Here is a 27,681-nt window from a genome sequence, read left to right as displayed (position 1 = left end):
AGTTGTAGCTAGCTACTTTTTCGGAACTGTAGCTGTAGCTGTAGCTAAGCTACTTTTTTGGAAATGTAGCAGTAGTTGTAGCTAGCTACATTTTAAAAGTAGCTTCCCCAACACTGCAGACAGGCAAATGCAAGTTTTTAAAGAGTCCGTAAACCTCTAAAAAAACTCTTCTTGATTCTTCATAAATCCCTTAAAAGGTAGTCAACATAAGGATTGTATGGGTGGTTGTTGAGGCCAAGCCAAACAAGATTTGTCTCTAATCTAATCGAGTAATTGGTCATTTGTGGTTAAATTGAACCATAGATAAATCATACTCACTTAGTATAGGCCTATTTGTCATCCTTATGGAACACCTGAAGCCAATTTTATTGTTAGTTCTGTATGTCGTATTGTAGAGGTTGTGTTTTGTTTACAATTTAATTTGTTTCCTTTTATTTCAGTAATTTAAAGCATCGTTTAGCCAAGTGAAATAATCTAATCATAAACAATAACTGGTCTCCTAGTTATATAACCTAATAGTAATAAAGCACAAATCATGAAATTACCCCTAAAATAAAAGAAACACAATTTAGTCTACACTAGCGACCAGTGTCGACGTACATGAACTAGACACGAAAAACAAGCTTCAAAATTAACAATTGGATGAGAGGTCTACTTGTGTTGCTTAATGCTTAGTCTATGATTGAACTAATCGGGTACCTCCTTGTGGTGTATCCATGTGGTTAGTTTATTAATCAAACTCTAGATGTTATTAAATTGTTACCCTTTTTACATTCTAATTCTAACTTTTTCATTCATCCATGCTCAGTAGATGAAACCTATTTTCTGAATTACTTATTTGGGCTTAAATTTGTTACACCCCTTTTGTTAGTAATTCTTGACACTTAGGGGTCCAGTATACACAAGTTTTTTTAAAGCATTTTCATTAGTTGTTTGTAACCAGTGGTATGGCCAAAAACGTTCCTGTGCAAGATGGCTCACATTAGTCTCAAAAACACATGAGTTGCTTATTGATTTGTGAAATTTTGGAAAAAGCAGAGTGGGAAAAGGGTTTCTTTTTCAAAAAGAGTTCTTACAAGTTCCTGTTCATAACTACACCACTGTTCATAACTAACTGTAAGTTTAATGTAATGAAAATCAATACAGATTGAAAGATTTTAAAATATAATAAAAACATGGCAGTGATTCATAAAACGCATCTTTATTTAAATTTCACACTTTTTGTATTAAAATATAGCTTAGCTAATCCCACAAAGATGTTGTGGTGTGACACATCAGGATCTTGAAAGGGTAGTGACATAGCTAATATAATTTGTACAATAAATAATTTTAAATATTACCCATGCTGTACTATTGAAGTACATGATGACCTTTCATACTAAAAAATATTTTTTAAACTTATTTACAGTTTAGTTAGTCTGATATATCTAAAATCTGCTTATCATACAGTTTCATATTTTGCAACACTACGCTAAGTTTTACTGAACAACTTACTCAACAAACTGCTAAGTAACAACCAAGAGCAAACCATTATAATTTATTTTAGAAAATTGTTTGGATACTATTTACACAATTTTTTACCAAAATTATTTAATTTTCGACAGGTGAATTATTTTGTTAAACCCTTGACTATTAAGTAGAAGTCGTTATAGTAGTGTAGTTAAATTTAGCCACCTACATAGTGCCCTGCTATCGATTATTGTTTTCCGACAAATATGCAAACTTTATATAACCAACCTAATTGAAAGGAAAACTTGTGTGGAATAGGTGGCAGCGTAAAAGTTTCTTTATCTAAAAAAATCAGTGTTACGATTTGCTTCATTTTTTTACATTGCTTATAGGCCCACAAGGAAATAAGTAGTGTTGTTGAGTGTACTAGAGTAGATACTCAATGGAGGTTATACATGAACAACGTTCAGAGTAGCGTCAGTGGCCCGTACTACTCCACCTCCGGCATGTTGGTAAGGTAGTTTGGTTGTTTTTTAATATTCCTTTCACTGTAGGTTGTGAAATGTCAATTTTGTTGATGAAATTTGTTAGTTTGGTCGTAGTTTCATTGTTTTATAATACGTTTTTAATAATAAATGTTTAAAAGGTTTTTAGAGGCGCACTACCAACCGACCACCACGGCACAGGCGTCAGCGGCCCGAACTACCTCGCCAAAATCGGTAACAACTATTAACATAACTATTAACCCTCTTATACGTGTATACTCAATGGTAGTGTGTTGGTTTTTGACATATTTTCATTCTTGACAGTTTGCTAAAGTTTTGTAATTTTGAAAGTTTATAAGTAGACAAAATTTTAGACTCAAAAGTCAAAACCTTAACAAAGTTAACTGAATAATTAAAAAGAAACAAATTAAAACTAGAACGCTTTTAAAATACCTTTGACAGTTGACAGAAACACGATTCACATGTTAAAGTTGTTGTCATTTCTAGAACGAAAATGATCATAGTTCAAGTTTGCTGGTGTAAATTATTGAGTTCTGTCGAATACACACTTTTTCAACAAACATAAAAGGACAACTTATCAGGAAATGTAAACTTATCATCTTTTATGTTATCAAGAAAGTTATAGTACAATTAGTCACATTAAGAATAAGCAAACTTTGACAGCACACTATGTACGTCTTATTCAATTATATTCTGTTTAAAAAATCTAGATGGGATATGTATTCCCGTTTCCCCAAGTCAATGGTTCAACCCTTATTGGTGCACCCTTTATAACTTCTAATATATACAAATGAATCCTTTGAGTGCAGTGTAGCTGCATTATCACAGGGTGTATTGGTAGTCAGGCGCGCGGCTGCACTCAGAGTTATGCAGTAGGTTTCCGCAGCAAGACCAGTGTCTGCGGCCAGGGTGGCCAGCATGGCCGTGACCACAACCCCGGTAACCTGTAGAATCATTATCTACTTGTACAAAAATGTTGTGTAACTGACAAAAAACATATTTAAGTATGAAAATGAATAAAAAGGGTTTGTACTTTTCATTTACAAAGAATGTTAAATGCCCAATGGTGCATTTAATTAAAACAATGGAGTAATAAACTGGTTAATAGGCAAGTAAGAGCAAGGTAAATTTAGTCTTGTGTATTTGTTGCAAAGAATTGTGATATTAAGACATGCAGAATAAATAGGCCACATTTGCATCTGAAATATTTACACTGATAGCAATTCGAGAAAATCACAGGCCTATAATTTACTCTGATGCTCTTTGCACTCAACACTGACTAGGTCATGTGACTTATGCTGTAATTCTACTTCACTGTCTTAAGGTTACTGCACAGACAAGTTAAAGTGTACAAGTCCATGGTGACGTGCAGTTGAGGTTAAATAAAAGTTATAATCATGTTATAGGTCGGCCGCTTAGAAAAAGACCTCCTCCAGCATTGGTTTAGCATTAGCGCGCAGGTCGTTTTCTAAGCGGCCGAACTATAGTAGTTAAATAAGCTTGATGAATTACTATTCATTCAAGATTAGTGGAATTTTGTTATTACAGTGGTATTGGTGGTGATAATTAGACATAAGGGACAATATTACTAGAGTGTCAGAAAACTTCCTGTAGTGTTATCGCAAGTTAAATTAAAATATAGTTCAATAAGACAAATACTTTATTAGGTAGTTTTTACAATAAAATCCAGATCCAGAATGTTTACCAACAAAAACTAAACAAATAATATTCTAACACCATATGTTAATAAACACATATGAATAACAACACATCTCCCCTTTAAAGATCGAACCTCCGGGTAGGTTTGAATTGTCTTGTTGATCTTCTTAGATTCGCTAAAGGTTTTGTCTGCGATTTCCTTGCAGGATGATCGAAAGGTTCTGATCTTCTGAGGTGTTCTGAAGGACTGGTCTGCAGTGCTGGTTGAGAGTGGTCTGAAGGCATAGTAGAGCTAAATCTTTGCAGTGATCTTCTGTTCCTCCGCAAACAACCATCTTGCGTTTGAATTATATAGGATCGAGGTGCCGGATGTTTGTTTAATATAGTTCCTTCTTGATTCCTGTCCTTTATATGGACTTGAGCTCCATCAGGTAGAGTAGGCAATTCTTTGACTCCATGTCTTTTGTCAAAATAAATCTTTTGACGATCAATTCTTGCTTCTTCCTTTTCCCTTAACTTTTCAGCGTCTACCAGATAGGGTCTTAGTTGATCAGACATTATTGGAACATAAGTGCGGATCCTTCTCCCGAAAAGTAATTCCGCTGGACTTTTCCCATTCTCTAGAGGGGTTGCTCTTAACATAAGTAGCATTTTGTAGGGATCATCACTTTTTTCTAAGTGGTACTTAAAGTTTTTTACTTGCGCTTCGATGAAGCCGTTGCTTTGTGGAAATTTTGGGCTTGATGTAATCAATTTAAATCCATAATCACGACCAAGTTGTTTGAATTGACAGCAGTCAAATTGAGAACCACAGTCTGCTCTCACTGTCTCAGGTACACCATGACGTGCGAAGATGGACTTTGTATATGTTACTATAGTGCCCATTTTTAAGTCATTTAGTCTAGCAATTTCCATAAACCTAGAATAATAGTCTGAGATTAAGAGATACCAGTGACCTTTGCACTTCAGCAAATCGGCACCCACTATTTGCCAAGGTCTGTCCGGATAAGGGGTTGGTATCAGCGGCTCTGCTCTCGTAGCGCGATTTTCTGCACATATCTTGCAATTTTCTATTAGTTCTTTGATTTGTTGAGAAAGACGAGGCCACCACACAGTCAATTTTGCAAAAGATCTACACTTTGTTATGCCTTGATGTCCTTCATGAATACTTCTTAGTACATTAGCTCTTAGAGAATTTGGTATTATAATACGACTTCCAAAGAGAAGTATACCATTTTGCTCACTTATATCTTCTCTATGATACCAGTAGGGCAATACATCCTCTGGAATCTTAGATTTTTCTGGCCAACCTTTCACACAATACTGTGACACATGCTTTAGAGTTTCATCTTTCATAGTTTCTTGATTTATTTCTCGCAACTTTTCATCCGAAACAGATGGTAGGGTAGTGTCAATATTTTGTATATAAGCAAGGATTTCCTCTGTAAGTTCCCATTCCTCTTCAGAGTTCTCTGTGTCTCGAGACAGTGCATCAGCCAAAATCAACTGTTTACCGGGCGTGTAGGTAATATCATATGTATATCTCATCAGTCGGAGTCGTATTCTCTGAAGCCTGGGAGTAATATTGTCCAAGTCCTTTATCTTGAATATGGAGAGCAAGGGCTTATGGTCTGTCTCAATATGCAAATGCAGCCCTAAAATGAGGTGTTCAAATCGTTCACACCCCCATGCAATCGCTAGAGCTTCTTTTTCTATTTTAGCCCAATTACGTTCGGCTGATGTCAAACTTCTCGAAGCATAGGCCACAGGACGTTTAGTTCCATCTTCTTGAAGCTGAAGTAGTGCAACTCCAATACCGTATGACGAGGAATCCGCTGAGAGGAAGGTTTCTTTAGAAATGCTGTATAAAGCGAGACACGGTTCGGACATCAATGACAGTTTAATCTTTTCCAAAGCTTCGTCTTGATCAGGCCCCCAAACAAATTCTGTATTTCTTTGCAGTAAAGCATGTAGTGGATGAACTATGGTCGACAAATTATGAATAAACTTGGCTACGTAATTGACAACACCTAGAATTCTCCTTAGTTCTTTAACATTAGTTGGCGTCTTGAGTTTTTGGATAGTCTCAACACGAGAGGGATCTGGCTTAATACCATTTTTAGTTACAAGATGACCTAGTAAACTGATGCTTTCATGCCGGAACACACATTTTGATCTATTAAGTGTCCAGCCCTTTTCCTGGAGCCTACACAAAACACTATGCAAATTTTTGTCGTGTTCTTCCATATCTTTCCCGTATATAGTTATGTCATCGAAATGGCAAACAACACCTTCAAGCCCTTCAAGTGATTCAGACATTTGACGCTGGAATACTTCTGAACCAGTGGAAATCCCGAAAGGAAGTCGTAAAAATCTGAACCTTCCAAAAGGTGTGATGAAAGTAGTCAAATATGAAGCTTCTTCTGTTATGGGTATTTGCCAATAACCCGAGTTAGCATCTAGTTTCGAGAACACCTTAGCACCATCTAATTGTCCCAGAGTGTAGTCTACAGAAGGCACAGGATATAGTTCTCGTTTAACACTCTCATTAAGTTTAGTAAAATCCACGCAGAGTCTTATTGAATTGTCCTTTTTAGGGACAATGACAAGAGGTGAACACCAGTCAGTCGGAATGTCTACTCTCACGATAACACCTTTATCCAACATTGCATCCAGTTCTTTTTTTACAGCATCTTTATAGGGTAGGGGAACACATATTGAGAACCTGCCTTGGAACTTTGAGAGAGTACGGTTCAGCGTTTGGCTTTAATTTTATATTATAATGAGCTTTTGTATCACCAAGACCGCTGAAAAGTTCAGGGTATGATGTAAAGGGATCAAATGAACCAGTTGAGTTGACTCGAAACATCCTTTTAACTAGACCCAATTTTTCACTAACTTCGTTGCTCAAAAGGGTTCTATCAGCACCAGATATTACATAAAACTGAGACTTACAATATTGATTCTTGTACTGGATTGTACCCTCGAATACGCCTAAGATATTAAGGACAGATCCGTTAGGCCCAATTAAAACTTTGTTACTTGAATTTAGTGGGTACATAAAAAATTTCAACTTATAAAGTGATTGGGGCAAAACACAAACGTCAGCTCCAGTGTCTATCTTAGCTTGAATACATACTCCATTTAGTTTAACTTCAGCTGACCATTTTGCTTTAGGATTCTTTTGAGGATTAATAGACCCCACAAATTTGTCATTCTTAATAACTTTATCTTGAAGAGGATTTGAATTTATTTCCTTGACATTTTTGAACTGGCAACATTTAGCAAAATGGCCCTTCCTGTTACAGTTTCGACAGAAAATATTCCGAGCAGGACATTTTGGTCGTTCATGTTGAGCGTTACCACACCACTGGCATTGATTGTAGTATTTGTTACTGGACGAATTGGAATCAACTGGAGGTTTCTCAGCAAATTTAGTGCCCCAAGTCCTTGAAGTGACTTTATCTGCAGTTAGTGCATGTTCAGAAGACATGGACCTCATTAATGATTGTTGCATTTTAACCGATTCGGCTTGCTTAACATTTGAGACAGCAGAATTAAGTGTTAGATCTGCATTCATTTGTAGTTTTTCAGATAAACTTTTGTCTCTAATCGCTACAACAAGTTGATCTCGTATAGCCTCATCTTTATAAGAAGCAGGAAAATCGCATCTAGAAGCCATCTCATGAAGATCATGAATCAAACTTTCAACACGCTCTTCCTCATGTTGAACCCTAGTATGAAACATGTACCTCTCATAGATTACATTCTTAGAAGGAGCAAAATATGTATCAAATTTTGTTAAAACAGTCTTGAAACTTTTACTTTCCTCAGATGTCAAATTAAATGATTCAAATATGCTTTCGGCCTTTTCACCCATCATATATAGTAAGGTGTTTACCTGATATGGTTCTTCTTCATTGGTGAGCCCAGATACCGCATGAAAGCGCAAGAAACGGGTTTTCCATTTAGACCAGTTTTCTCCTTTAAAATCAAAATGTTCTGGGGAAGGAACACTAAAACCTTTCATCTTTATGTACTGTATTGCTAAAACAATAAAAAAAACCCGCTGCCACCATGTAGTGTTATCGCAAGTTAAATTAAAATATAGTTCAATAAGACAAATACTTTATTAGGTAGTTTTTACAATAAAATCCAGATCCAGAATGTTTACCAACAAAAACTAAACAAATAATATTCTAACACCATATGTTAATAAACACATATGAATAACAACACACTTCCTCCACCAGACTTGGAGGAATTTTGATTAAATCAAATGTGACGAAAATATTTTACACAACACAACAAAAGTGATGGTTCTGGGAATGGGATTCAGCTATGCATCCTGTTCGCCATTCTAAATTATTCTATTATAAGGGAATGATTTGTCAATCGATGTTGGACTTACCCGGCATCTTCCCTCCGCAGCCACACTGTGCCTCCTTGCTTCCGTTGCTTGAACAAAACGTACAACAGTGGTACACTCCGGGGTGTGGACGAAGTGTAGACACGGACACATTGAACGGACTTCCCTGCAAGAAACATTATCTTAGTGTGCAATAGATTTAAATTAAAAATGGACCAATCACACTCACTGAGACCAATTAACCCTCCGAGTGTTATTTGTCGATGCTTCGACACATAACACACTTTGTGTAGTGTTTTGTGTCGATGCATCGACTCACAAACACTGTTAACGGCGAAGGCTCTATGACTGACAAAATCGGATTGAACTGGATCGAGTTAGGTATCGTTTTATTTGGCAGATTCAGAGCTTTCTCCGGAGGTCTGTCTCTAAGCGCTTTTCATTTTAGTTCCGAAAATATTGTAGCAGACAGCTGACGTGCGTATTTGTAAACAGCTTGGTTAACCTCGCACCGATGACTGATGTGTTTTATTACGTTTATCATTGTTTTAGTGTTAAAAATCAAAAGTAGTGATATACGTGGTGCATTATAAGAAGATTTAAGTGATTTTGAAGGGCTGGTTGATGATCCTGAAGAAGTAGGTAGTGATATTGATGTAAATTATCAGCCAGATTCCTAGCTATGGTTAGGCTATGCATTCTTAGCTAAACGCTATGTACTGAAATCTGTTTTTTGCCCATAACTTATTTATTTGCAAATCTACTTCCTTATATTATTATTTTGTAATCCTCATAAAATTTAGAACAAATTGGCTATTTTCAAATATTTATAGGCCTATAATTTATACAATTTCATTGAGCGCGAATTTATTATTTTTTTTTTTTTACATTTTCCAAAATATATTTTTTTTACCTAAAAATTTTTTTTGAAACAAATGTTCCTTATGTTTTATGTATAATATTGAAGCCCATGATTTTCCAAACAAAATGGTAGGATAGAACAGTATAATTAACATTGTTTTCAAGCTTCTCAGATCCGTTTTAATAAAACCTTGCAAATGAGCAAAAAATAGGCAGACATTAAGGCCAAAACAAGGGACACTCAGAGGGTTAAGAGAATTGGAAAAGAGAGCCAGTTTTCAAACCAAGTAGTTTTCTTATATTTAAAAAGAAAGTTAGGTGGCTGGTTAGGAATTATTTTGAGGAGGGATACTTTAGCTAGTTTACCTGAGAAAATTATGATTTTTCAGTCAAAATATCAGTATCATGATCTTTTACTATGGTAACTGGATGCGTAGTCACAGTTCAACCTCCCTTAACATTAACATATATGCATTTTGGGGCGAGAAGAATCTTTTGTTTTTTGTTGATCAGCCAACGGCTTTAGTTAAGCAAACTTTGACTCACTATTAAAAAGGTTTAAATACCTGCTATCAAGCAATCAATTTAATTGCAGTTGCAACTAGTTTCGACTCCTATGTGGAGTCATCATCAGGCGGTACAAGGACTTCTTCTTTCTTCATATGAAGAGCGTCATATTTAACACGTAAAAATAAATAAACATTTACACACGACACAAAACACGTTACGGACACGAAACATTTACTGATCAGTTACGACAACAGACTGCTTATGACGCTCTTCATATGAAGAAAGAAGAAGTCCCTGTACCGCCTGATGATGACTGCACATAGGAGTCAAAACTAGTTGCAACTGCAATTAAATGGATTGCTTGATAGCAGGTATTTAAACCTTTTTAATACAGGGTTGGTACGGTCAGGGAAAACCTGGAAAACCTGGAAAAGTCAGGGAATTTTGTTGGTCTGGAAAAGTCAGGGAAAAGTCAGGGAATTTTTGAAAAAATCTGGAATTTCTCTTGAAAGACTACATTTTTTACAGATATGCTACATTTTGCATCTATGTCTCTCAATACTTGGTCAAAAACATCAAAGTTTGACGAAAACATCGATGTAATAAAAACATCGTGAACCTACCATCGATATAAAAAACATCGAACATCGACAGACATTCTATCATCACCCTCTGATTACTGGCTTTAATTGAACGCACCGAGCTAGTTAGTACCGTGATGCGCGGAAGGATAGGCCTACATTCATCGTTTCAATTTCAATACGATACTGAATACAATTCCTCATTGAATTTATACCAATACTGATTCAACCTTTAATAAACTAAAAAAAAACTGCACTTGTAGGAGTTTATAAAAAAATATTTAGGCCTATCCTGTTAGTTGAAACATTTAATAGTTTAGTTTGGTACTACTTTTTGTCTCCGGTACAAGCATGGTAGTTATTTTTCCAATATCACATGTTTCTTTCGATATAAACCGATGATATCGTAAGCAAAATATCGATATATATCAGTATCAGAAGCACCGTATCGTCTATCTGCCAGTGTCAAGTCAAGGCCATGTAGAACATAAAGTGTGAGGGTAAGTTAGTTGGTACTCTTACTTTTCCAGATTCCAGATGTTTAATTTAGTCTAGTAAAATTATGATTTGACCTGGGCAAAATTGCTTCATAAGCCATTGAAGTGGCGTTCGACTCAACAAATGTTACTTTACAACACATCCAAAATCCGACCATGGGAAAGTGTCTAAAAATAAATTTTAAAATGGCGGCTATTTTTCTTAAGAGCTATTTATTTTAAAACACCAATAGTTGATAAATATGGGATATGGCCTTGAAACAATGCAAGAAAACATTGTATGGTTTTACTTGGTATAGTGTTGGGTGTGCAGAGTGACACGTACTAAAAGTTGCCAAAAGTCGGTCTACAGGAAACCCCCTCAAATGACGATATATCACATGCATTTTTATGCATATTTTTGAGATATTTACTTGAGATTACCACCGATATTTATTGGGTGGTTAGTCCTTTATTTTGATAGGGAACGCATTTTGGCCGCCATCTTGGATCTGCCATATTGGATATAAATATAATTTTTAAACGTAATGGTAGTGTTGTGACACATCATTATAAATTAGATTTTCATGATGATTTCAATGCTAAAATCCGTTTTTAAATATTTTTTTTTCGTTTTGAAGATCATGTTCAAACAAAAATTCTCCCTCATCTATTTCTTATGGACGTTACGTAGTTTGAAATTTTTTTTTAGATAATTGTTCTTATATCTCCAGTTTTTACTAACGCTTGCAGTTTGTTCTAACCTTAAAATATTCAGTAATAAAAGTGTTTTCATTTGAGCTATTGATCATTAAAATCGGGCGTGTTATAGACGAGCTGCAAACCCTAACACAATATTAAATTTAAATTTTTAGAAATAAGTTTTTATTAAAAGATGTATATCTCGGGTTGCTAATATATCACCAAGTTCTTTCTCGTCTCAAATTACTCAGTGGATGTTTGGCTTTAATTTTATGTATCACTTAATAAAATCTGACAAATTTAAAATGAGTCATGAATCTTTATGTAACAGTAAATTATTTCTTTTACAAAATTTGTCTTTAGTTTAGGGCATTTATCCCCAATTCTAATAACTCCCAATAAGTAATCCATAGCTAAAACAAAAGTCAATAATGTTACTATTTATTTAAGACTGTAAAGATTTTTGGGAGTTATTTTGAATTGGGGATATATGTCTAAAACTAAAGACAAATTTTGAATAACAAATAATTACTGTTAAAATAAAGATTCATGACCCAGTTAAAATTCATCAGATTTTATTAAATGGTTAATAAAATTAAAGCCAAAGATTCACTGAGTAATTTGAGACCAGAATGAACTTGGTGGCATATTAACAACCCGAGACATACATCTTTTAATAAAAACTTATATCTAAAAAGTTAAATTTAATATTGTAATAGGGTTTGTAGCTCGTTTCTAAATCATCCGATTTTAATGATCAATAGCTCAAATGTAAACCCTTTTATTACAGAGGATATATAACTTTTTTACAACTGGAGATATAAGAAAAGTTATCTTAAAAAATTTTCAAATTACGAAACGTCCATAAGAAATGTATGGGGGTACGACTTTTTGTCTCATAGTCTTTTTGCATTGCCTGTTTTGATATGTTTACTGTTTCATACTATAGTATTCATGTTTACTGTTTCCTATAATAGTTATTTTTTCACATATTTGTTCAAACGTCTGAAAATAATGTCCTTCTTGGTGGAAAACTCGTACTACCGAACAGTATCTGATATACCGCCAACCCTAGAATAATTATTGTTACATTTTTTTTCCATTGCGCAACTGTGGGTGTAAACATAACGAAATGTCTTTTTCTGCTTCTTGAGGGTAGTGCCAGATCAATGAATGTAAGAACATTGAAACAAAAGGATAATAGTTCAAATAAATAGTTTGTCCAAGAAAACTTATTAAATTTAGTTCTTTTTTAGTAACGATGGAAACTAAAATGTACATACAAATATGTCCTTGTCGTTTAAAAAAAGTCTATTCTTGTATTTATTTGATATTTCAACATCCAATCTGATGTTTTATTTATGTATATGTGCTTTCCGTTGTCCCATACCGCCAAAAGTCTTAAAACAAATATCACAAAAATTTGAAATTTTGCCGCCATTTTAAATTTTATTTTTTAGTAATTTCCTATGATCAGATTTTGGAGGATTTTGGATATGTTATAAAGCAATATTTTCTGTGTTGAATACCACTTCAATCGCTTGTGAAGCAATTTTGCCCAGGTTTAAGGGTAATTTGTCGTATTTTGCCTGGGCTAATTCTTTTCTTATTGGTTTTATGAGTAAACTATTTAGGCTTAAATTTTTTCTAATAATTCTTGATTCTGACTATTCGATATCGTCTTACGGTATACCTGGAAAAAGTATAATATCAGTCTGGAAAACCTGGAAAAGTCAGGGAATTTCATTTTCCAAAATCAGTACCAACCCTGTAATATTATTTGGCAATCCGGAGGCTACGTCCACAATGAAACTTTGACTCACTACAGACCTTTTATTGTTTTGTGGTTGCTATTTTACAATCAAGTCTGTCACAGTTAGTTAATCAAGTCTGTCACAGTTAGTTAATCAAGTCTGTCACAGTTAGTTAATCAAGTCAAAGACTAAACGTATCATATTAAACAAACTTAAAACACTCTCTTCAATAGTAGGCATTACAGTTCAATATATCAAACAGAATCCACCTGTTAAATTTTGACCATTCCTTTTTGTATAATGCTGTATTTTTGCAGGAAAATGTATCTTCATGCTTAATCTTTTTTTAATCACCAACAAATTTATCAGCTGTTCACCTGAATATGTTTGCCCTGAATTGTCACATTGAGACTCATGTTGCCCGAAGCATCTGGAGTGAACTCTACCGTGTAACTTCCATCCCCTCTGTCTGTCACATGCACTGCTACTCTCCTGCAGAACACACACAAGTTTAGTTAAGGAGCAGGTTTTGCCGATGGGTGCGTTTATTGTGTGTGTTATCAATACGATAAACTAGGTCAACAATCCACAGATAAAACATATTTTTGTAGCTTAAAACTGAGTCTTCCACCTGATTGTCAAACTATAATCGTTGTAATGTTGTCAGGAGTAATGTAAAAAAATGAATCTTGATTCAAGGGTTATTGAACATAAAATTACAACTGTTACACCCCAGAAGCTACCAAACATAACTTAGTCCATGTGTATAGTTTTGACTGATATATTATAAAATGGAGCAATTAAGCTGGTTAAACTCAGTCTTATGTGATAAAAAGTGGATGAGTATGACTGGTCATGCATATATTCTAGAAGAAGAAAATGAGTACCAAGTTATAATGCTAATATGTTTTTATGAAACTATGTATGTGTTTTATTTCTAGTTTGTGATTAGATCTATAGTATTGTAATAGCAAACAAATTAGGTTAATATTATTTTTTAATGTTTAGAAAATCTCGTAGAGTAAATGATTACCTTTTTTTTCAATACATCGTTGAACATTAATACACTACGGTTCGGTCAAGGTGGCATTACACTTTGTAATACTTATAGCTGGCTAAGATAAAAAAGAAAAGATGACAATGTCCTGATGATTTTCTGATGTCAAATACTGACCTCTAACTCCAACACCAGCTTTTCATCATACCCAATTCACTATATAACAGATTGTGAACTTGGGAATCTATTTTTGTCACATCGGCTATTATAAAATGGGAGGATATATAATTTCAATTGTACATAGTATGTGTGAGTACCACTATTACTTTTCTACCTTTTGAAAATTATGGACTCAAGATACAACAAACAGAATTCTCTCTCTATTTGAAACTCTTAGCCCCGTTTGACACGAGTTTCATGTCTTTTTTTGCACCACATAGAAGAATCATTTCTCAAATCCTTTAAGCTTTTCTCTTAGGTTATTCAACAAAATCATCACGTTTGCTAGGTGTAACTAGGTAGTTTAACATTTCGAAGATCAGTGTGTAATAGGTGCTCACAGTTCACTCCACTCGATACTAAAATCACTCTGCATTCTCATTTAGTAAAAGCATAGACAAGTTGAATAAATATGGATTGTCAAAGGAAGATTCCACGATGTGCCGCTAGGAGTGCCGTGTAGCTACGGAGCACACCGCTGCAGGCGAGGAGCCGTATGCTACTAGCAGACACTGCAGCTGTGTGCACCGTAACTACACTTCTAGCGGTGGACGCCAGAACATATGCTAACTGCAGCACTGCTGTTGGTCAATATTTATTCTATTTGTTTATTGTAAAAGACACGCAGAGTGTATTGTTGTCTTGTGATAAATTGAGTTATTTGAGAGTTGCGAGACTCAAGCTAAAATTTGACGTATCTTAGTAAAGAGATTTTCTACACAATGCCATTTACCTCTGCGCAGCATCTCTGTATCTCAACTCAGCTGCAACTCGAGTTCCTCCGTGACAGATCGGTTGTTTCTCACAGTCGAAAGTACTCAACGTAAACTCGGCTTTCTTGTGTATTCTGCAGTTGAGTAATCCTGTAATGGCATAAATACTTTATTGTAACCTTGATTTTGAAAAGTAAGATATATATGTTGATATAAAAATATTTACTGAACAACTAGTAATGTGTCGATACAAAAATATATTGATTCTCAATACTGACCTGAAAAAAATGGATTGGTATACCATTGACCAGGTGTCTCCAACCTTTTTTACTCTAAGCTATTCCATCATAATATATATGAGGTTACATTACCTTAATCGCCAAGTGATCCATGTAGTCCAAATCTAGGATTACGTATGTTTCGACGTCAATGCGTCATTGTCAAATCTACAAAAACTTTTTTAAACCATAAGGGTCACGTCATAGTCTTTCCGACACACACAAACGAAACAATAACGGACAAAAATACATTTAAGTAGGCCTACTAACTAATTTATGGTAAACGGTCGTCACAACACAGTACAGATCTGATCGCATGCCGAGACTCGACTGATGGTGCGCCGCTTCCTGGTTTATCAACTTGGACTTTGTCCTCTGCCACCTGTATCATCCAGTTGTGAGCTCTTTAGTTTTATGAGGGATTCGAACAATGCATTTGACTGGAAAACACATTTGTCATTCGACAAATTTTGAGGCTGGTTCCGTGTAGCTTTATAAATCTCATAATTTTCCAATGCAGTTAATCTATGTCCTTTTCTGCAAATGTGTAATGGTTTTAAATTACTATTAATATTTGTATAGTTGTGGTTGCTATTGGTCAGATGTGCTGCAAAGTTAGATTTTTGTACAATGGTGGCTTTAGGCAAATGTTCTTTAAACCGCTTTTCGAATGATCGTCCTGTCTGGCCTATGTAGATCTTCTCGCAGTCGTCACAAGTTATTTTGTATACACCGCATTTTTTATTTACATCAACTGTTTCTTTCTTTTTGTTCAAAATATTACCAAGCTTGTTCGATGTTCTAAACGCAACTACCTTACCATGTTTTTGTAGTTCATTTTTTAGTGTTAAGGGAAAATTACTGCCAAATTCAGTTGGTACATAACCTGTTATATTGCCTGTGCTTTTTGAAATTGGGTTTTTGGATCTTTTGGTCTGTTTGTTTATTAATTTATCTATGATGTTAGGGTTGTAGCCGTTGGATACTGCGATATGCTTTAATATGTTTTTCTCAGCTGTGAAGTCTTCAGGGCAGAGTGGTACAGATAATAACCTGTTTACAAAACTGTTATAAGCGGCTAGTTTATGGGACATAGGATGATGTGAGGATGCGTGAATGGTTGTATCAGTTGCTGTAGGTTTTCTATAAATCTTGAATGAGAAGTTGTTGTTGGTTTTGATGAGAGTTAATTTCCAAAAAATTGAGTGAATTGTTCATTTCAATTTCTGCAGTAAATTTCATATTTGGGTGGAGGCTATTCATGAAATTATTAAATACCTGTACTTGTCTAGGATTACCGTCATATAATAGTACTATGTCATCAACATACCTGTAATAAAATACTATTTTATTTCTGTGTCGGTTGTTGTCAGACCATAAATGTTTGTTTTCAAACCTGTTTAGGAAAATTTCCGCAAGAATGCAGGACAGGGGTGAGCCCATAGCTAAGCCTTCGTGTTGTATAAAATATTCGTTGTTAAAACAGAAATAATTTTGTTTCAATACTATTCTCAGTAATACCATTAATTCTTCACGTTTTACACTGTCCAATTTAGAATGTTTTTCTAGGTTATCTTGCAAAATATCCAAAGTTTCGTTTACTGGGATGTTTGTGTAAAGGTTTGAAATGTCTAATGAGGCCAGGGTCTGTCTAGGGTTAAAACTTACGTTCTTGATATTATCTATTAGTTCTAAGCTATTTTTTAGACTTCGACTATTTTCTAACTTCAATTCTTTTTTAATCGTGCGTTCGAGTTTTTTGGCTAAACTATAAGCAGGTGCAGGCATGTAGTTTACTAAAGGACGTATCGGTACTCCATCCTTGTGAAGTTTAGGAAGTCCTTTTAAGATTTGGGCCTGAGGGTTAATTGGTTTCAAGTATCTAATTTCATTGTCAGATAAATAGCTTGTACATTTTGATATGGATTTGTTGATCTCAGCTGCAAAAGATGATGTTGGGTCTTTTGTTAATCGTTCTATGTTGTTTTTATTTATAAATTCAGTGACTTTTTTGTTATACTCTGAAATATGCATGATTACTAATGTGTTCCCTTTGTCAGCTTTTGTGATATGCAGATTGTTGTTATCTATTTTTTCTTTGATACTTTTGAGTGCCCTAACTTCATGAGCTTGTGAACCATATTTCTTAGGCTTCTTCAAAATGAGTTTTAGTTTGTTGTTTACCATTACGCGTGCAATATTTTGGTTGTTGGAGTCAGTTATAGTTTGGATTGCTGATTCAGCATCAATTACTTCAGAGAATAAACCTTTTGGACCCTTTCTAATGAAATTGTATTTTAAGCCCTTGTTCAAAAGAGCAGTCTCGTCTGGATCAAATGTTATATTTGTTAAATTAATAGTTCTAGGGAAGAAGTTATGATTTATTTTTTCAATGTCATGGACATGTTTCTCGTTCAACAAAGTATTCAGCTTTTTTATTTGAGTTCTTTTCTTTGCTGCAATATCTTTTCTTATTTGAGGTTCTTATTTGAGGTCAAACTATTCCATCAGTTTGACTTCGTAAAAAAATCATGTATTCGACAGGCATCAGTAACATCAGCTCAATCTGTCGGTGGCTCACATCAACTACGACGATTTTTATTTAAAAACCGGTGACAACTTCAAAGTGAAGATGGAATGTCTATTTGTATCAATAGTCGAATAGTCAAAGATTATACTACACCAAACCCTGTCTTTATGCCCTTACACTAAGTAATTTTGGAGTGATGTGCTGTTTTCTAATTAATGTTTATTAAAGCAGCAATGGGAAATTCTTACTAACCGATTCACATGTAAGTCCCTCTAAACAGATCAGATAAATACCATTTCAATAGTAAAAAAGATCTTGCAAAGAATTATCAAAAGGAAATTTTATTACGAGAGGTGTGCCAGTCTGATATCATCATTGACTCTCACGATCACAGGAGACTCGTCGTTGACATTTGTGATCGTGGCAAAAGCGCAATTTTTCAATCTCACAATTGATGACATTTGGGTGTCGAAATTAGCATGGACTTTTCATGATCAGTTCTTGAAACCGATACGAATGTATATTAATCGTCGGAGCATTGAGAATCGACTCATCCCAATAAACAACAATAGACTAAAAAAGACAATGTACCTTCGGTCTGCAACTCGCAATGTGCTGGGGAGACGGCTTGCGTTGTGATCACTCCGAAGATCGGGTGTCCGTTGATGAGGCCGGCTCTTTCCTCGGGAAGGAATTGTAGACAGTCGGACACTTTGATGGCGGCAATCACTTCACCAGCACTACACCATTCCAACCTCTGTAGAAGCGGGGTGACCAGAGTCAAAAGCTGCAAAACAATACAGACGAATAGGTTAATTGTTCACACTTGGAAAGAAAACAGATGGTTTAGTTAAATTAATTATGTTTGATTAATTTGTTTTAAGGATCTTTTTTTTAAACTTAAGTTACAAAAAAATGTTTAAAACTTTGATATACACCTGGTTTAGAATGTAAAGTAGCCTATGTGTTTCTAGATTCTACTGGAAAACATAATCACTGTTTAAAGCACATCTTTTCAAAATGTTGAATTATATTAAACTTAAACTGGTGTTTGTAAATTGGATTGTTGTAAACTTTTGTCCTAAACATATGTTGTAAACTCCGATGTAAACACGGTTTCAGATAGTATTAAAAATAAATTATTTTATTTTCTGCAGAAATTTCAAAGTGTTAATCTACATAAAACTGTAGTAGGAATAAATATTTTTGGGGGATTGAATAAATTAAATCAATCTTGATGAAAACCAACTACACAGTGTTTTTATCAAAACAACCTTGCTTTACTTTACAAAAATCCATATTTTTTGTTGGGTATAACTGGATACGGTATCACACCTTTCAAGCGTAATAGTAGATTATTGACAGAAACATTCATTTCCAGAAGTACTTATAACAAAACCGAGGGGGGGGGGGAACAACTACAGTTGTGGGTAGATCCACCATTGGTTCATACCCAAAAATAAATTAAATTAGTTTTTCTAATTTTAAATTAGTTTAACAAGTAATAGGTTCCTCCTGCTTTAAAACATTGGGTGTATGCTGGTTTATGAAATTCCCATAAGTTAATAAAATCTGTCCAATAGAAAAATATGAAGATGGGAAAAATAGTTATGTTCATCTGGGTATTCATTTAATCAATATACACCTAGCGGTACATACCTATTTAAGTTACCTATTCATATGGGCTTTGCTGGGTGTAAAATATCAATTTCTAAGGTTTGTACAGCCAATGATACAAGCATGTAGAGTTTATTACCTCTACATCCGAAGCTTCTGCAAGCAGTTCCTGTCCAAAAGTGACGGCATGGCTTGTGTGTTCTGAACGTGTGTGAAGCTCGTCGTGATGAGAATGAAGTGTAGTCAGCTTATTGTTACGAACCTAGAAACAGAATATGTTTGTCAAGCAATATTAAAATTTGTAGTATTGTGACAAAAAAATTCAAGGAACACTTCTTTTCCCTGTAGCAGCCAACCTAGGTATTCATTAAATCAGTGGTGGCTGGTGGGTCAAATACTTTGCTATAAGAGTAAGATATAAAACTAAGGAAGAATAGTTTAAATGATCATCACCCCCTAAATTATTAATATATATATGAACAACCTGGTTAACTTCTTTCCGAAGAGTTGCTCGATGTTCCTCAACCGCAGCTTTGTATGATTCGGCGTATCTGTCTACTTCTGACTCCACTTCAGCGCAGTGGTTCTAAAAATGTATAAAAATATTGTATAATAAGCACTCGGCTAGTTAACATTTAAGAGTATATTTTACTGTTTTAATTTATTATCCAAGCTTAGGTATAGCTTTCTGAATCTTAGTGTTATTTGGAAACTCAAGTCATGTTTAAGTAATTGTTATGGCAGTTTAATTCTTAATCCTACTTGTGATGTAAAAAATCATTGTAGAAATTTATGGAGGTTAAATTGAATCCTCTAAGCATATCAACCTTGAATGAGTTCTATATTTAACATTTTATTTATATCCTAATAAACCCTATGCTTTGGAAAAATCGTCCTACAAGCATGTTTGACAAAATTACTATAAAAAAATATATATCCAAGTATCTCATGACCCATACAAATTGTATATGTAACCTCAAAATACCAGAGAACCAAAAAACAAAGTAGTCTAGTCCTACTCCTACTCTTAACTGACATTGGCCAAATTTGAATGAGTTACCTTAATTCTCAGTTCAAGGTGTTGTAGACGATTAAGGCTGAGATTTGCTTCTTTTGCGATCGGCCTGGTTTTGTCAAGTGCATCGCGTAGAGTGGCTGCGTACAGTCGTGCAGCCCGTGCAGCTGTATCACAAGGGTGGCCTCTGTGCAGCAATACGCAGCAGTCTCGACACACCACCACACCGCAGCGTCCGCAGAACAGACGTAGTTCTCTGTTAGGATGTGCATCGCACATAACCTGCATGACAGAATATATTCTTTAATAATAAAGGTTTAATTAATTATGAACGGGTTTTACTAAGTGTTCACCCAATATGGTTGTGAAAGTAAAAATGTAAAACAGATGGTGACTCAAAGAAAGAGTCGTGAGCCATATACATAAGCAAGACATTTTTATAAGTGAGTTTGATAAATCCCAACAAGTTGGTTAAATATTGAGATCAATTGAATTTACAGTTGTTTTACTATGTAATTCTAAGTTAACATAGTATAACAGTACGTACAACAACAGAGAAGTACGATAAAGAGGAAACAAGCTTATGGGACTACCATTACCATGCGCTTTTAGCTGTGGTATGTTGGGGCGGAAATGTACTAGTGTTAAACTAGAAAGATGGCATATTTGTATTTGTTGTAGTACACAGGGTCTTCCTACCACGTGAGCAGTAGTACCTGATGGCCAGGAGGGAAAGGAGAGGGTACAACAAAATAGAATTTGGTTCTAGACACCAGTGACTGGTACTAGACACCACTAGACACACTTAAGTTTAAGTGTACCATTGAATGTATATTCTTGACTAATAATTTAACTGACAGAAACATAAATTACGGATACCTGTCTGCGGAATAACGCAGCATCCGCAACATCTTTGAGAGAGGTAATCTCATGATGGGCACTGACTCTCTCACGGAGATGTGCTTCACAACAAAAACTGCACAGATTAACCTGGCAATCCTGGCATCTGTTGGACGCCTGCAAACAGTCGAAAGTCAGACTCTACGTAAAAACTTTCATTATACAGTACCATACTAGTAGTGATCATTGCTGTTTAAATTTCACCAATAGTAAATTGTTCCACAAAGCTGGGTTTATTATTTTACACAACAGCCTCTGGTTTGTTTGAATGAAAAATGCTTAATTTACCTGTGTACATACCACATTTGACGATTTTGTGTCAAAAATCTGTTAAGCACAGTAACTCGGAATATATCTATTTGAATACCAGAAAATTTAGTATGGTACGAACCGCAACAAAAAATGTTAAAAATAGAATCATACACCTGAAATGGCTTTACATAATTTGTTGAAGAGATGACTATAAGATTGTGCTCAATTTTGTAACTCTTCTAATAGTGAAATAAAAAAAATTATGTATTTGATTCCTTTGTTCAATCAACAAAACAATCCCTATATACAAAACAAAAACAACATATATAACAATATATACAAATATAAAATTCTCGTGTCACAGTGTTTGTCTGCAAACTCCTCCGGAATGACTTCACCGATCGTTATGAAAATTGGTGTGTAAATTCTGTAGGTATGCGAATCGGACGTAAACTATTTCCCGTTTCGAAATTCTTAAAAGGGCTCCGCCCCAGTGGCTCTGGAGTTTCCCATGTTAACCTTATGAGAAATGGAATTAATGAATCTTAACAGCTGTTTCAATTAAACAAGTTGGTTCTGTTCTATGATGTTCAATAGCATTAAAGTTACAAGGATTACCAACAGGGTGCAGCACTATTATTTCTTTTACATTATTTATGACAACAGCTAATTTGCAACCAAAAGGTGAGTGAGCGTAGCGAACGAACTTCAACCTGGAGGCGAGTTAGCGTAGCGAACGAGCTAACCTGAAGGCAAGTGAGCGCAGCGAACGAGCTCCAACCTAAAGGTGAGTGAGCGTAGCGAACGAGCTCCAACCCAAAGGTGAGTGAGCGTAGCGAACGAACTTCAACCAGGACGTGATTGAGCGATGCGAACGAGATCATCTTGAAAATTAAACGTAACGGTACTTTCTTTCCATCGGTCTGTCTTAGGGGAAACCTATAACTTAGGCGATACGAAGTTCGCCGGGTCAGCTAGTATACAAATAAAATGTTACTATTTTAACTAGGTAATTACTACTTTTAGTATATCATAAACAATGATTCCCTTATCAGAGGATTAGTCTAATCATATTTGGATGGTTTATTTAAACATTTTTAGAGTACAGTAATAAATACCAGTAGCAAGAGTTACTTACAGGAGCCTCAGTAATGCATATGTCACACGTAGGAGCTTGTTGCATCGATTGCAGGATTCGGTTTTGTAAAACGTAATTTATTGGAAGGCCGGAAATTCCTCCATTCGGCAGTTTGTTTTCTGATTTGCACAGAGGACAAATGACCACCTGAAGCTGAAATTTTTTTAATTTATTAGCACTCATAGAATTTACTTAAAACATTATACCCTTTAACTGGTAAGAAAGTTAAAAATTCAGGGGTGCAAGTGGTTTTAGGTTTGCAAATAGGAAAACCCTAGCTTTAGCTCAACCATTTTTGCAACCCTTACTTTCAGTTCTCCTTTAGTGATTTTTTATTTTGTTACTAATTTGAGATTACTGCCATCCCTTTTCACAAAATGAAAATATTTACAGTCAATCTTATCCTTCTACGTTTTAACTCACACACTATATCTGGATCCTTGTAAATCTCTCTTTGTTTATGTTAAATTTGTAGCAAAAATAGTTTCAAATTTCTGCTACACATGTCAACAAACACAAAATGACTTCAATCGATGGTCAATCAAAGTCTAGATTAACTCTTATACTTCTTAAAATACAGTATATACTCGTATATCACCTACCTGGCCATTCTGATCACTAGGGTCAGTTCCAGACCAGCTGCTCGGTTCACTTTCGTATCCAGATGCTCCGGAACCGGACCCCGAACCAGATCCGGAACCGTTGAGACTTCCTCCCCCTAACCTTCCACTTCCTCCTCCTTTGGTCTCTGCCTGGATCTTGGTTTGGCTCTGAGAAGCTACGGGAACATAAAATTTCATAGTTAAATTGGCTCTTTTTAGTGTAAAAACTTTCTCGGTTAACCCGGCAGCTCTTCGGAAAATATCAGTCTTATAGGAGCAAGCAAGATCTATTTTTGAGTGTAAAACATATTCAAATATGTTTTTACTAAATTATTATAAAATATATTTAGGCTGAACTTGATTTTTAGAAAATTAGGTACCATAATTAATAAACTAAAACTCAACGGAAGCTAGGGCTACTTCTCCCAATCCGTCATCAAATACAAATATAGAATTTTGTTTAAGTACAACAATGGTACAACATAAAGCAGTAAAAAAATTCGCAGAATCATGCAATAAAGTTTTTTTTATATTAAAATTTTAATAATTTTATATAGGTATGTAGAAATAAAAGATTGTATCAGTGTTGTAGTATTGGAATTTTAATTAAATACACAAAAACTATAAATTCTTTAAAATAATACAGAACGTTATTTAAATGTATTTACATTGATTTTTTTAATTTATATGAATCCGTGACTTTTATTACACGTCCAATTTTGGTAAATATTTAATGTCTTTTTCCCAGACACGTTTTTCTGGAGAAGGACAAAATCTATCGGAAGTTATGTCGGAAGTGCTGTATTCTAATTATTAATATTTTAATATTAATAATTAGAATCTCTTGTCCCCTCCCATATCGTTAACCATAAAATTAAATATATGTCTCTTTGGATGCATGTTCTTTATTCATCTGATTGCTGTGAGTGGGAACCCACCCAAAGCAGGTCTGGGGAAAGCTATATAAATATAAATTAAAATTCCTCAGAGCTTTGAGCTTTTGTAGGCTTTTTTTGTCCTGAGCCTGGGATTGTTTTTCACAACTTCGCCTGTTAGACCTAGGGGTTGCGGCATTATCACTTAGATAAAATCCATTGGTGGATTTGGCGGGATTTGAACACGGGACCTCTTGGACCAAAGTCCCACGGTCTAACAACTAGACCAGCTCGCTCCCCCTACCAAAGACTTTTGAGGTGAAGCTTTTTTTTGTAAGTAAATTGTTCAGTGGGCTCCATAGCAACAAAAATAATAGCTAAAATGTGTATATTTACTCTGTTTTTGCTTTCTGGATGCTTGGTAACACCATTTTGAGACATCTATACACATATGTGTATATGGTCAATAGTAACACTGCCATTTGTTTGGTTGAATTAAACCAAATATTATTTTTCGTAAAACTTTTCCTAAGGTTATTGACATAAATATAGGGTAACCCCATTGATTACCTTGATTAAAATTGTAATCAATAGTAACACCATTACGTATTTTACATTACTTTAGAGGATTTTTATTAACCTTTATTATTTTATTAAACCTCTTCTGCAAAAAGTTTTATATAAAAACAAGACCCACCGAGACATTACATAATTTTCGCAAGTCTAGTGTAAACTGGATTGACTAAATGTGTTTGTGAAACCTATACCCTCTCTTAGATAATATTTCAGAAATATGACAGTGGTATTGATTTGCCGAGTGGAAACGGCTGACAATTGAGTTAAGCTGATGTGGTACCTCTCTGTTGAAGGGCTTCTACAGATAGCGAACCGACCATTGTGCAACTGTTTAAATATACACTTCAATCTTGCAAAGGGATTTGCTTATATGGTTTTCTCTGATAACAGAGATCATCAAACAATCGTATTATTTACTGCAATCGTGAAAATAAAGTTTGTGATCATACATTTCGTGGAACATTCAGGGGTTTTGTTTCAGTGAAGAGAGTGATTGAATGAATGAATGAATGAATGAATTGAATGAATGAATGAATGAATTATGAATTTATTCCACCACATATATAAAATTACACAACCAAATGTACAAAAGAAAAAAAGGGTTTTATGCAAAACTAAACTAATTAACTATAACTATAATTAACTATATACATGTGTCAAAGGTTGTTCCTATCTAATTAGTCCTGGAATTAGCAGACATAGGCTGTGCCTGTGCGTCTGCTAAGTTGCTATAAAGATTGAATGAAGTTAAGTGGTGCAATTTAGTTTTATTAGTACATAACATAAGTCAGTGATAGCATTTTGATAAACTGTTTTTGGCATTGAGTACAATCAAATTAATTACCAATGGACTTTTATTATTTTTGTAGGTATACATATGTGTTATTGATCTCAAGTACCTTGGAGTCTAGCTCAACTTCAGTACCTAGTGTATTCTCTAAAAATATTCCTCGCTCCCAGTGATTTTTGTACTAATATTATACAGTAGACTCCCGCTGTATCCTAGATCTTTAGATATGTCTCCTAGGGACGCAGCAGGCCAAACCGGATAGTGAGTTTTCCAGTTAAGCCAACGTCGCGTAAAACCTTGCTGACTTTTACGCACGATAGTGTAAAGGAAGAGATGATGTGTTTATATTTATTTCGATGCACGTGGCTTCATGGTCTTTCCAGTCACAAAAAGTGGATTTTATGAGTTCTTACCCAAATTTAAATTTGGGAGAGCATTATATTTATAGACACGTGATCACTGGACTCGAATATTTTTTTAGAGAAAAGTTGTTTTAGTACCACCCATTTATTATTGCCGGCCCAGTCTGGTTAAACCAATCTGCTGATAAAAATTATCGGGCTTTAATAGTTATTGTAATTTCTAAGTACCTATGTAGTCTGGTTAAAGTGATGTCCAGTTAAAGATCAGTTAAAGACTTCCGGATAAGAGGGAATCTACAATCTACTCATTCATTCATTCCTATCATAATTTATTTCTAAACCCTTTATAATCTGTCAACATTTTTACTGTTGTATTTTAACTTATTAAATATGAGCCCAATGATTATTTTGTCCACATTTTCTTTGTTATTTTGTAACCAACATGACAAACAGTTAAAGACTCCAGAGGGCTTATACCATTGACTTATGGAAACTGAAGTAGACACCCCATCTATATGGGCAGCTCTCGCTACTTCTTTATTGAAAAAGCACATAGTTCTACGAGGCAGCAATCATATAGTGGGCTAGTGTCAAATGGAAATTCACTTAGTCTGCAGGTTTGCTGCAGTGGGGGTATTTTATCTTGAAACTTTGACCTTTTGTACTCACTCTGAGTGATGGGGAGAAGACATCTCGTACAGAATGTGTGCAGACAGGGAAGTACTCTAGGTTCAACCAGCTGACGATCACAAACCTTGCAGTTGAACATGCGATGGTCTTCAGCAGATATCTGAACCCTGATAAACAACTGCAAGTGAGAGATTGAAATAGCATAGCTATGGGTAGTCCTGACAGAACTTGTATACAAGAGAACCTCAGTAGCAAGAACCTGAATAACGAGTCACCCTTGAAGTCTCATTTTAAAATCCCATCTTATTTTACTCCAATAATCAATCAATTGCAACCATCGATAAGAAGTCAACCACAATAACAAGTCTTAGTTCACAATCCCCATGAGAATCTTTGTTATAGAGGTTCTACTGTAGGAATCAGAAGGTTTGCTAGCTTCACTGAGAAATAATTAATTGTCAGTAGTTGTTTTTATTTTGAAACTGACCAGCTGTCCTGATCATTGGGCTTTCAATAAATGATCTTGGTCAATAAGACAGCTGATCATAGGCAGTAACAAAGCTACACAGATTATCTCACTCCAGCATTCTATGATCATACATTTGCATATTCAGGTTTTAAAATGCACCAAAAAGTGTAGGTCACTTTCGTAGCAAAGTGACTTTTATGAGATATACTTTTATAAGCATAAAAGGTTAAAAGGTAAATTTGTTAACAGAAAACAATCAAACTAGTTTACTGTTTACAAATAGGTAGTTATGTTCAGTTCGCCGGTTCGTCTGCATGACAAAAACATGAGGTTTCCGATCTTGCATAAGACCTGAACTACAAGGCAAATGTGGAATGGAGTAAAGGTGGCGGTGGCATTAGCGACTCAAAAGTAGTGGTGATGATAATAGTGTCACGTAAAGATGAATAGTGTCAAAAACATTTACAAAAAGGGTAGGTTTTTGTGGGTTTTCTAGTTTGAGTCCAGCTCTTAAGGTTGACTCACCAGGAAATTTAGCAAATTTGTGTAAACATTTTCTATTTTTAAAATGTTTGCAAAATGTAGATTAAAATCTTTGAATTTTGATTTAAACACCAGCTAAACAGTTTTTGACAACATCTTAACTTAACAAATTTAGAACTTACTTGGTTCTCCGCAGCGAAGAGAATGGCTGAGGAGAGACATCCACAGACCTTCGTTTTGGGGCACCTTTAGATTCCGACGACTGTCTCCGTCGGGAGAAACTCCCAAAGATGTACGCCATCTGGTCCATGCCGATGTGGGTTAAGAAGAAGACGAATGTGTGCAGTAGTCGGGCCAGGTCAGAGATC

At 35.0% G+C, this 27,681-nt stretch overlaps 1 protein-coding gene across 1 annotated transcript; it reads right to left on the bottom strand.

Moving 5' to 3' along the window:
* Nucleotides 1-1,205: 1,205 nt before the first annotated feature.
* LOC129001409 (tripartite motif-containing protein 45-like) lies at nt 1,206-27,681 on the bottom strand. The gene is made up of 14 exons (XM_054428665.1): nt 27,496-27,681; nt 26,401-26,528; nt 23,129-23,304; nt 22,527-22,679; nt 21,116-21,253; nt 20,282-20,518; nt 19,706-19,807; nt 19,361-19,483; nt 18,196-18,391; nt 14,817-14,946; nt 13,245-13,359; nt 8,026-8,149; nt 3,383-3,385; nt 1,206-2,899 (listed from the first exon to the last, which is right to left on the bottom strand). Exons 1-14 carry the CDS (start codon nt 27,621-27,623, stop codon nt 2,778-2,780), a joined length of 1,875 nt encoding a protein of 624 aa, XP_054284640.1. The 5' UTR covers nt 27,624-27,681; the 3' UTR covers nt 1,206-2,777.

This window comes from Macrosteles quadrilineatus, unplaced genomic scaffold (assembly GCF_028750875.1).
Source record: "Macrosteles quadrilineatus isolate MER2022 unplaced genomic scaffold, UCM_ALF_1.0 Scaffold_8__2_contigs__length_117827958, whole genome shotgun sequence".
Lineage (NCBI taxonomy): Eukaryota > Metazoa > Arthropoda > Insecta > Hemiptera > Cicadellidae > Macrosteles > Macrosteles quadrilineatus.
Note: the sequence above shows the minus strand (reverse complement) of the source record. Positions and strands in the feature narration are given on the sequence as shown.

Excerpts from the sequence above, each read along its gene's own strand:
- LOC129001409 (XM_054428665.1), bottom strand. The coding sequence starts at position 27,623 with ATGGACCAGATGGCGTACATCTTTGGGAGTTTCTCCCGACGGAGACAG. Across the intron at positions 21,254-22,526 it reads TATGCATTACTGAGGCTCCT|GCGTCCAACAGATGCCAGGA; the intron begins GTAAGTAACTCT and ends GACTGTTTGCAG. Across the intron at positions 20,519-21,115 it reads CTGCGTTATTCCGCAGACAG|GTTATGTGCGATGCACATCC; the intron begins GTATCCGTAATT and ends TCTGTCATGCAG.